Source organism: Scyliorhinus torazame, chromosome 29 (genome assembly GCF_047496885.1).
Source record: "Scyliorhinus torazame isolate Kashiwa2021f chromosome 29, sScyTor2.1, whole genome shotgun sequence".
NCBI classification, from domain to species: Eukaryota; Metazoa; Chordata; class Chondrichthyes; order Carcharhiniformes; family Scyliorhinidae; genus Scyliorhinus; species Scyliorhinus torazame.
In genome coordinates this window covers 6,537,238-6,549,381 of record NC_092735.1, presented here as the reverse complement: position 1 = coordinate 6,549,381, position 12,144 = coordinate 6,537,238, and the positions used below count along the sequence as shown (strand labels likewise).

At 50.7% G+C, this 12,144-nt stretch overlaps 1 protein-coding gene across 1 annotated transcript in view; it reads left to right on the top strand.

Annotated features, from left to right (window-relative positions):
- Positions 1–12,144, top strand: part of LOC140403832 (uncharacterized) — a 54,469-nt gene that overhangs the window by 31,417 nt on the left and 10,908 nt on the right. Inside the window, exon 3 of the mRNA XM_072492005.1 lies at positions 8,804–9,411. Within this exon, the coding sequence (XP_072348106.1) occupies positions 8,804–9,411 (608 nt within the window). The remainder of the gene's footprint in view (positions 1–8,803; positions 9,412–12,144) is intronic.

Here is a 12,144-nt window from a genome sequence, read left to right as displayed (position 1 = left end):
AGGCCTTTGGTGCTCCGCCAGCTGGCACGGAAATGACTTTGCCGGGCGGCGCATGCGTGGGAGCGTGAGCGGCCGCTCACGGCATCCCCGCACATGTGCAGTGGAGGGGGTCTCTTCCGCCTCCGCCATAGTGGAGACCATGACAAAGGCGGAAGGAAAAGAGTGCCCCCACGGCACAGGCCCGCCCGCGGATCGGTGGGCCCCGATCGCGGGCCAGGCCACCGTGGGGGCACCCGCCGGGGCCAGATTGCCTCGCGCCCCCCCCCCCCCCAGGACACCGGAGCTCGCCTGCGCCGCCTTGTCCCGCCATTCGAAAGGTGGTTCAATCCACGCCGGCTGGCGTGGGTTGACAGTGGCATAACTATAAGGTTCAGGGTGGGAGATATAGGAGGGATGTCCGAGGTAGGTTCTTTACTCAGAGAGTGGTTAGGGTGTGGAATGGACTGCCTGCTGTGATAGTGGAGTCGGACACTTTAGGAACTTTCAAGCGGTTATTGGATCGGCACATGGAGCACACCAGAATGACAGGGAATGGGATAGCTTGATCTTGGTTTCGGACAAAGCTCGGCACAACCTCGAGGGCCGAAGGGCCTGTTCTGTGCTGTACTGTTCTATGTTCTATGTTCTCTCTCCATCTTCAGACAGGTGAGGAGAAGTGTCTTTTCTCAGAGGATTATTAATCCGAGGAATTCTCTTCCGCAGAGAGCAGTGAAGGCTGGGTCATTGAATATATTCAGGGCCCAGTTAGACAAGGGAGTTAAGGGTTATGAGGTAGCCTTGATCTTATTGAATGGCGAAGCAGGCTCAATGGGCTAAATCCTATCTTTTGTGTTCTTAGGGACGCTTAAGTGTAGAGTCCCAGCTCTTTTAGCCAATCCATCTCAATTATATGCATTAAACTAAAAATATGCATTAGGGCAGAACGGTAGCCTTGTGGATAGCACAATTGCTTCACAGCTCCAGGGTTCCAGGTTCGATTCCGGCTCGGGTCACTGTCTGTGCGGAGTCTGCACGTCCTCCCTGTGTGTGCGTGGGTTTCCTCCGGGTGCTCCGGTTTCCTCCCACAGTCCAAAGATGTGCAGGTTAGGTGGATTGGCCATGATAAATTGCCCTTAGTGTTCAAAATTGCCCTTAGTGTTGGGTGGGGTTACTGGGTTATGGGGATAGGGTGGAGGTGTTGACCTTGGGTATGGTGCTCTTTCCAGGAGCCGGTGCAGACTCGATGGGCCGAATGGCCTCCTTCTGCACTGTAAATTCTATGAAATTCTATGAAACTGGGAACAAATCTAACGGCACTCTGCTGCACTATTTCCAAAACCTCAAATTCGCCCACCATATGAGGAGACCAAAGCTGGACACAGAATTCCAAATGAGGCCTGACCAAGGCCTTTGTCAAGGACAAAGTCTTGTAATTAATTACAATTGTAGTTAATTATCCTCCAAATACATTCCAATACCCTATTCACTCCAACTATCACCTCGTCAACCTTTAGTGATCTATACACCAGGGTATCTACACATAGACCATAGAACATAGAAAATACAGCACAGAACAGGCCCTTCGGCCCACGATGTTGTGCCGAACCTTTGTCCTAGATTAATCATAGATTATCATTGAATTTACAGTGCAGAAGGAGGCCATTCGGCCCCTTGAGTCTGAAGTACACCTTCTTCTTTCTCTAGTTTCTTTGATATTTTGGTGTATGAATGTTGAGTATTCATACGTGGATAACGCCGCACTTTTTACACATTCTCCCCGTGTCTGCGTGGGTCTCACTCCCACAACCCAAAGATGTGCAGGCTAGGTGGATTGGCCATGCTAAATTGCCCCTTAATTGGAAACAAAAATAATTGGGTACTCTAAATGTATGAAATAAAATAACACCGCACTTAACCACATGATTTACCAGTCGGGTACCCAACACCCCAGCACATCCAATCCTCCTGTCGCTGTCAGGAATCCACAGTCCTGTCACTCAAACAGATCTCTGCATCATCTGAAAAATTGCAGACCGTTCATCTGATTCTAAGGGTTACCTGGTGTAGGGCGTGACATATAACCCTGGTGTATGGGCGTGTGGATAGCACAAATGCTTCACAGCTCCAGGGTCCCAGGTTCGATTCCGGCTTGGGTCACTGTCTGTGCGGAGTCTGCACATCCTCCCCGTGTCTGCGTGGGTTTCCTCTGGGTGCTCTGGTTTCCTCCCACAGTCCAAAGATGTGCAGGTTAGGTGGATTGGCCATGATAAATTGCCCTTAGTGTCCAAAATTGCCCTTAGTGTTGGGTGGGGTTACTGGGTTATGGGGATAGGGTGGAGGTGTTGACCTTGGGTAGGGTGCTCTTTCCAAGAGCCGGTGCAGACTCGATGGGCCGAATGGCCTCCTTCTGCACTGTAAATTCTATGATAATCTATGATATTGGCACGGATAAAGAATTGGTCAGCGAACAGGAAGCAGAGAGTACAGATAGATTGGTCTTTATCAGGTTGGCAATCTGTAACTGGGATGTGCCACAGGGATCAGTGCGGGGACCTGATGCACTATCAATTACGGCGAGACGAGAGTAGAATGTAATCGAGGCTTTATTACACAGAGATGTGTGGCCTCCTACAGCAGCTGGTGAAATGGCTGCAGCTCGGTGTGCACACACATTTATACTCCGCCTACTGGGCGGAGCCAGCAGGCAGGGATCTACCCCCGTACCTGTAGTACAGGGGCCTTACCGTAATACCCATATATACAATATAATACAACAGTGGTAATTACCACAGGACCGTAACTATTTACAATCCACGGCAGCACGGTGGCGCACTGGTTAGCACTGCTGCCTCACGGCTCCGAGGTCCCAGGTTCGGTCCCGACTCCGGGTCCGTGTGGAGTTTGCACATTCTCCCCGTGTTTGAGTGGGCCTCACCCTCACAACCCAAAGTGATATGCAGGGGAGGTGGATTGGTTAATTTGACCCTCAATTGGGAACTCTAAATTTTTAAAAAAACAATTTGCAATCTACATCAATGATTTGGATGTGGCTAAATGTGCCGATGACACAAAGTTATGTAAGAAAATAACAAGGTAGAGAGACTGCAAAGAGCAAATATTTAGCAGACGGGGCATAATGTGGGAATAAGCAAACTTCTCCACTTGGGCAGGAAGGATGGACAGTTGAATATGAAATGAAATAAAAATGAAAACCGCTTATTGTCACAAGTAGGCTTCAATGAAGTTACTGTGAAAAGTCCCTAGTCGACACATTCCGGCACCTGTTCGGGGAGGCTGGTACGGGAATTGAACCGTGCTGCTGGCCTGCCTTGGTCTGCTTTAAAAGCCAGCTATTTAGCCCAGTGAGCTAACCCAGCAGAACTCGATGGTACAGACCAGCCTCAAGGGGGAAGCCTTGGGGGAGACGTCAAAGCTGCTGTTCCATGTTCCCCCCCACAGGGGGCGGCGTGCAGGACAGGCAGCTCCTCGCCTTCTCCCCAGAGGGATGGTCGGAGGTGGCCTCCGCTCCCCACTCAGCCGCCCTGCATTCTAATTTGCAGCCTACGCCCACGAAGGCGCCTCCATCTTGAGATGCTCTCGAGATCGCCCACCTGCCTCAGCCGCACCCAGCTCGCCCAGTGAGGCTGCCGAGGCCCTCTCAGTGGGCCGCCTCTGGCAAAAATTGGCGAGCCAGTCCAGTTGCAGGGAGGGCACCCAGGAATTGATTTTCATTCTGGGTTTCCGATGCCCTCAGTAAAATCCAGCCTCGTGCATTTGCTGGGGTTTGCAGGGGTGCTACCCTGCCTGAGAATCCTCTTTTCTTACTGTCCATGTCTTCTCTGAACCCTTTCCATGAGCTGCCTTTACATGAGCCAATATTTCCACCGGCTCCAAGGTGCTTCCTCCTAGGAGCGTTCTTTGTGAGTGAGCTTAAGTACAGGAGGATGAGCACCACACTCAATTTCTCTTCGCATCTTGCGCATTTTTCATCAGAAGCCACTAGGCAGAGATCAAGGCTCCAAATCCTGGCAGATATTTGTAACCCTCCAGGAACACGGGCAGATCTTGAATGTTGCTGGAAGGAGAGACACATTGTTGAAGCTTTTAGTGTTGCACTCATCAGGACAAATTCAGTGTGACCGGGGGCGTGTAGGAAACACCTGACGGGGAGGGCCTTTCCCATCACCAACCAAGCCACGTCTCGGTGCTTGTTCAGGCGATGAGGCATTCTGCCAAATAACCTGGACAGTCTGCTCAGGGAACCACCCGACGGGATCCACCGTCTCCTCCTCCCGCAGCGGCCGAGAGGACGTTGTGTCCAGACCACTTCCTGATCGATCGAATCAAAAGGTGTTTTACTAGGGCGGCACGGTGGCGCAGTGGTTAGCACTGCTGCCTCACGGCGCCGAGGTCCCGGGTTCGATCCCGGCCCCGGGTCACCGTCCGTGTGGAGTTTGCACATTCTCCCCGTGTCTGCGTGGGTCTCGCCCCCACAACCCAAAGATGTGCAGGGTAGGTGGATTGGCCGCGCTAAATGGGAACAAAAAAAGAATTGGATACTTTCAATTAAAGAGAAAGTTTTTTTTCTGCAGAAACGCTTTCATGAGGCAGTAACTTCATTGCGGTGTTAATGTAAGCCTACTTGTGATAATAATTGTTTTTTAATTTAAAAAAAATAAATTTAGAGTACCCAATTAATTTTTTCCAATTAAGGGGCAATTTAGCATGGCCAATCCACCTACACTGCGCATCTCTGGGTTGTGGGGGCTGTTATGTTCTGCTGTTTGATTAATATAAGTTGCTACTGACCATAGACGACGTTGAAAGACACTCCAGTCCTTGAAGTAAGTTGAAAGGATTTATTCAGTAACAACAACTAGATAAATGAGTTCGACACTCTGCTGATCTAACTCTAGTAACTCAGTGATAATGACGAACTGTACAACTGGGATCTAGGCCACATGTGGTGACCCAGCCTGAGATCTAAACTATTCTGGTGCTAAGACAGAGGGCGGAATTCTCCCCTCCCTCGTAGCTGTTACAAGGGGGCATAACTATAAGGTTCAGGGTGGGAGATATAGGAGGGATGTCCGAGGTAGGTTCTTTACTCAGAGAGCGGTTAGGGTGTGGAATGGACTGCCTGCTGTGATAGTGGAGTCGGACACTTTAGGAACTTTCAAGCGGTTATTGGATAGGCACATGGAGCACACCAGAATGACAGGGAGTGGGATAGCTTGATCTTGGTTTCGGACAAGGTTTGGCACAACATGGAGGGCCGAAGGGCCTGTTCTGTGCTGTACTGTTCTATGTTCTAATCCTACCGTCCCTGCCAGGAGTGAGAGGGAGGGTCTAGTGTGTGTCTGGTTTTATAATGAGTTGTGTAGAGCCCTCTCGTGGTCGTGCCACAGCCGAGTGTTCTGATGAACCCCTTAGTCTCATGTCAGTCTACATATCATTACAGGGGCGAGACCCACGCAGACACAGGGAGAACGTGCAAACTCCGCAGGGAAAGTGACCCGGGGCCGGGTTCGAACCTGGGACCTCGGCGCCGTGAAGCAGCAGTGCTAACCACTGCGCCACCATGACGCCCTACTTGTGACAATAATAATAAAGATTATTATGAAGGACAGATGGTAGAGCGAGGTCCAACTGCTTGGAGCTTTCCATAGCTCCTTGGCCAGATCCATCCTTTGCGACACATTCTGTAACTATCCCATGATTCACATCCACTGCCTCCATCTCTGGGATAACCCAATTTGACACAAAGCAGTGTTTCAATCCAGGAGCTTTAATGGTCAGTGTGGATTCACTGGATTGTCAGTATCTTTACCCCCTTTTTAAGCATCTGGTTCCTTCAGTTTATGCATTTCACCCTGGCTCCAGACAGTGGAGCCACCTGTGAATGCATTGTATCTTCTGTCACTGGTAGATATCTGCGACTGTTGGAGCAGGTTCTGGGGGACAGGAACCACGATGGACACAGAATCCACAGCACAAAGACCGAGCCCAGTCTCCCAGTTGTTAAGACCATAAGATCATAAGACATAGGAGCAGAATTAGGCCACTCGGCCCATCGAGTCTGCTCCGCCATTCGATCATGGCTGATATTTTTCTCATCCCCATTCTCCTGCCGTCTCCCCATAACCCCTGATCCCCTTATTAATCAAAAACCTATCTATCTTTGTCTTAAAGACACTCAGATTTATTTGGCCTCCATAGCCTTCTGCGGCAAAGTGTTCCACAGATTCACCGCCCTCTGGCTGAAGAAATTCCTCCTCATCTCGGTTTTAAAGGATCGTCCCTTTAGTCTGAGATGGTGTCCTCTGCTTCTAGTTTCTCCTACTAGTGGAAACATCCTCTCCACGTCCACTCTATCCAGGCTTCGCAGTATCCTGTAAGTTTCAATAAGATCCCCCCTAATCTTTCTAAACTCCCAACGAGTACAGACCCAGAGTCCTCAACCGCTCCGCATACATTGTTGGATTATCAATCAGGAAGGTTGAGTCTGGGGGGCAGCATGATGGTGCAGTGGCTAGCACTGCTGCCTCACGGCACTGAGGACCCAGATTCAATCTCGGCTCCGGGTCATAGTCCGTGTGAAGTTGGCACAATATCTGTGTGTCTGCCTGGGTCTCACCCCCACAAACCAAAGATGTGCAGGGTAGGTGGATTGGCCACACCAAATTGCCCCTTAATTGGAAAAAGAAATTGGATACTCTAAATTTATTTTAAAAAAGGAAGGTTGGGTCTGGGTGAAAGAGGTGCTCTATTGACCCTGGCCCCTCCAGATAAAAGGGGCAGTGTTATGGGTCCGGGTTTACAGAACCCCAAAGTGTTTCATGGAGTTCAACCGACCCACAACTTTTAATAGATTGTGGTGTGGGAAGCACACGGCGTACTCTCCAGGTGTGATACAGCAGAAATGGACAAGTGGTTTTTAAAACAAAACAATGTTTATTCTATGAACTCAAGTTAACCTTTTAAAAACAAACATTGAATATCTTAACACCCATTACTTCAAAGATAACCCCAAAAGACTACAACACGAAATAATCCTTCAAACTGTTCCTTTAAACGTCCAAAAGACTTCAAACCTTCAAAAATAGACATTAGGTTACATTCAATATATTTATAGTCTTTGGATTGCAGAAATCAACAGACCAGCTCGGTGTATCTTCCTGCAGCTCACAGCAAAACACACAGACACTCCCAGCTGCCTTCTCAAAACTGAAACCAAAAAGCAGAAATGAGCTCAGCTCCCCCCCCCCCCCTCCCACCCTCTGACATCACTTCAGTAATATGATCAGCTCCATTTCTTAAAGGTACATTGCTTAAACATCCATTTCTTAGAGGTACTCTCACATGACAGCAGGTTTGCACTGAAGAAGCTTTCAAGCTATTTTTAGATGTACAATAGAAGCAGAGTCACAGTAAGAAAAACGGGTACCAAATGGGAAGTGTTTGGTCATAGAGAACATGAATATTGCTGTAAACGGAGACATGTTGTCAAAGCTTTTCACCTTGCACTCATCAGATCAAACACAAGAATTCCAAAGTTCAAACAATCACAATATATTCTAGGGAGCATAGGTTCAAGGTGCGAGGGACAAGGTTTAGAGGAGATGTACGAGGCAATTTTTTACACAGAGGGTAGTGAGTGCCTGGAACTCGCTGCCGGAGGAGGTGGTGGAAACAGGGACGATAGTGACATTTAAGGGGCATCTTGACAAATACATGAATAGGATGGGAATAGAGGGATACGGACCCAGGAAGTGTGGAAGATTGTAGTTTAGACGGGCAGCATGGTCGGCACGGGCTTGGAGGGCCGAAGGGCCTGTTCCTGTGCTGTACATTTCTTTGTTCTTTACTACAGGAGGAAAGGTTGTTGAATGGTTGGTGAGTTAACTCTGATTGGCCAAAGCATTGCCGTTGGACAAAATAACGGGGAACTATAGCCTCCCCAAGCTCTCAGGTAATTTTTAAAAGACAGAAGCTTTGAAAGTATACCTCACATTAGAAAGACTGAGGTTGAGGGGTGACCTGATAGAGGTCTACAAGATTATGAGGGCATGGATAGAGTGGGTGGGCAGGCACTCTTTCCCAGGGTGGAGGGGTCAGTCACCAGGGGGCATAGGTTTAAGGTCCATGGGGCAAAGTTTAGAAGAGATGTGCGAGGCAGGTTTTTTACGCAGAGGGTGGTGAGTGCCTGGAACGCGTTGCCAGGGGAGGTTGTGGAAGCGGATACATTAACGGCGTTCAAAAGGCATCTTGACAAACACATGGATAGGACGGGTATAGAGAGATACGGCACAAGGAAGTGCTGAGGGATTTGGCAAAGATTGGTATCATGATTGGTACAGGCTTGAAGGGCCGAAGGGCCTGTTCCTGTGCTACATTGTTCTTTGTTCTTTTGTTTGCAAAGAATGGGTCCCTCGTCTGAATTTCGCTTTGAGCAAGCGTAAATGAACCAATAAATCACTGTTCACTCACTAACCAATCATCACTCATGTCTCCTATACTATAGCTAGTTGGAAATTTGACACTCTTGCAGTTGTCCTGATGAGTGCACGATAAAACGTTTCCGTGACATGTCTCCTTTTATAGCAATATTCCAGTTCTGTGTGACCAAGTGACAGACACGTCTCATATACCACCTTAACCAAGTTTTCAGACTTGGTATCTAACTAAAACCCATGACTTTCAGTAGCCCTACACTACCTTAACAGGGCAGTCCTCTTTCTGTCTTTCGCAGCTCAAGAGATTTTTACCAATGAACAAGTTTATTTTTGTATAACTCGGCGTCCCTCTTCCCCTCCCTCACCAGGTGTTTTCTACTTCTTGGAAAGGTTGAATGTTCTGGATCTCCGCAACAACCGTCTCACCTTGCTCCTCGACCAGACATGCAAGAGTCTTTCAGCGCTGCGCTACCTATTCCTCAGTGACAACCGCATCAAAGTCATCTCCCCGAAGGCCTTTCGAGGCAGCAGGGAGCTGACGGAGCTTTACCTCGAAGGAAACCGGCTGACAGCGGTGCCCACGGAAGCTATACGCTCCTTGAAGAGACTGAGAGTCCTGAAGCTGAGCAACAATGTCATTCCCAGGCTGAGTTCCGACACTTTCGGCCCAAGGTTAAAGAACCTGGAGGAGGTTTATTTGGACAACACGTCGCTGGGGGACGCTGCTTCACGGGCCTTTTCCAGGCTTCGGGCGTTGAAGGTTCTGAGCATGAGGGGCAACCGGCTGGTAACTCTTAGCTTCAGCAACGCCTTCCAGTCCGTCAAGCAATTCGGACTGAGCGGCAACGCCTGGAGGTGTGACTGTGGCCTGGCCTGGCTCCGGGAATGGCTTCTGAAGCAGAATAGGACGGATCACGATGAGGTCAGGTGCAGTTCTCCCGGTGCCCAATCAGGGAAGACACTGGTCAAAGTGCAGGTAAAAGAAAACCAGAGAATTCCCATTCATGTAGCACCTATCTCTTCCCCGGGATGTCCCAAAGGGTTTTCCAGCCAATTAAGTACTCTTTGAAGCGGCACAGCCTGTCCGGCATGGCACACACACAGTAATGTGATTACGATTCGCCGATCAGCTTTCAACGCTATTAATTGAGGGATAAATAATGGCTCGGGCATCAGAGAGAACAACTCTGCTCTCTCCCAAATAGAGCAGTGGGATCCTTCAGGCCCTGAAAGGGCAGCACGATGGGACTGCTGCCTCACTGCACCGAGGTCCCAGGTTCGATCCCGGCTCTGGGTCACTGCCCGTGTGGGGTTTGCACATTCTCCCCGTGTCTGCGTGGGTTTCGTCCCCACAACCCAAAGATGTGCAGGGTAGGTGGATTGGCCACGCTAAATTGCCCCTTAATTAGGAAAAAAAATGAATTGGGTACTTTCAATTTATATTTTTTTAAAAGCACTGAGAAAGAGTTGTTTTTAACAGTGCAGCACTCCCTCAGTACTGACCCTCTGACAGTGCAGCACTCCCTCAGTACTGATCCTCTGATCGTGCAGCAATCCCCCAGTACTGACCCTCTGACAGTGCAGCACTCCCTCACTACTGACCCTCTGATCGTGCAGCAATCCCCCAGTACTGACCCTCTGACAGTGCAGCACTCCCTCAGTACTGACTCTGACAGTGCAGCTCTCCCTCAGTACTGACCCTCTGACAGAGCGTCACTCCCTCAGTACTGACCCTCTGATAGTGCAGCATTCCCTCATTACGGACCCTCTGACAGTGCGGCACTCCCTCAGTACTGACCCTCTGACAGTGCAGCACTCCCTCAGTACTGACCCTCTGACAGTGCAGCACTCCCTCAGTACTGACCCTCTGACAGTGCAGCACTCCCTCAGTACTGACCCTCTGACAGAGCGGCGCTCCCTCAGTACTGACCCTCTGACAGTGCAGCGCTCCCTCAGTACTGACCCTCTGACAGTGCAGCACTCCCTCAGAACTGACCCTCTGACAGAGCATCACTCCCTCAGTACTGACCCTCTGATAGTGCAGCATTCCCTCAGTACGGACCCTCTGACAGTGCGGCACTCCCTCAGTACTGACCGTCTGACAGTGCAGCGCTCCCTCAGTACTGACCCTCTGACAGTGCAGCACTCCCTCAGTGCTGACCCTCTGACAGTGCAGCGCTCTCTCGGTACTGACCCTCTGACAGTGCAGCACTCCCTCAGTACTGACACTCTGACAGTGCAGCACTCCATCAGTACTTACCCTCTGACAGTGCAGCACTCCCTCAGTACTGACCCTCTGACAGAGCGGCGCTCCCTCAGTACTGACCCTCTGACAGTGCAGCGCTCCCTCAGTACTGACCCTCTGACAGTGCAGCACTCCCTCAGTACTGACCCACTGACAGTGCAGCACTCTCTCGGTACTGACCCTCTGACAGTGCAGCACTCCCTCAGCACTGACCCTCTGACAGTGCAGCACTCCCACACTACTGACCCTCTGATCGTGCAGCAACCCCCCAGTACTGACCCTCTGACAGTGCAGCACTCCCTCAGTACTGACTGACAGTGCAGCACTCCCTCAGTACTGACCCTCTGACAGTGCGTCACTCCCTCAGTACTGACCCTCTGATAGGGCAGCATTCCCTCATCCCGGACTCTCTGACAGTGCAGCTCTCCCTCAGTACTGACCCTCTGACAGAGCAGCGCTCCCTCAGAACTGACCCTCTGACAGTGCAGCACTCCCTCAGTACTGACCCTCTGACAGTGCAGCGCTCCCTCAGTACTGACCCTCTGACAGTGCAGCACTCCCTCAGCACTGACCCTCTGACAGTGCAGCACTCCCTCAGTACTGACCCACTGACAGTGCAGCACTCCCTCCGTACTGACCCTCTGACAGTGCAGCACTCCCTCAGTACTGACCCTCTGATAGTGCTGCGCTCCCTCAGTACTGACCCTCTGACAGTGCAGCACTCCCTCAGTACTCACCCTCTGACAGTGCAGCACTCCCTCAGTACTGACCCTCTGACAGTGCAGCACTCCCTCCCTATTGACCCTCTGACAGTGCAGCACCCCCCAAGTACTGACCCTCTGATAATGCTGCGCTCCCTCAGTACTGACCCTCTGACAGTGCAGCACTCCCTCAGTACTAACACTCTGATAGTGCAGCACTCCCTCAGTACTGACCCTCCGAGAGTGAGGCACTCCCTCTGTTCTGACCCTCTCACAGTGCAGCACTCTCTCAGTACTGATCCTTTGACAGTGCAGCACTCCCTCAGTACTGACCATCTGACAGTGCAGCACTCCCTCAGTACTGACCCTCTGACAGTGCAGCGCTCCCTCAGTACTGACCCTCTGACAGTGCAGCACTACCTCAGTACTGACCCTCTGACAGTGCAGCGCTCCCTCAGTACTGACCCTCTGACAGTGCAGCACTACCTCAGTACTGACCCTCTGACAGTGCAGCACTCCCTCCCTACTGACCCTCTGACAGTGCAGCACTCCCTCAGTACTGACCCTTTGATAGTGCTGCGCTCCCTCAGTACTGACCCTCTGACTGTGCAGCACTCCCTCAGTACTGACCTTGTGATAGTGCAGCACTCCCTCAGTGCGGATCCTCCGGGAGTGATGCACTCCCTCTGTTCTGACCCTCTCACAGTGCAGCACTCTCTCAGTACTGATCCTCTGACAGTGCAGCACTCCCTCAGTACTGACC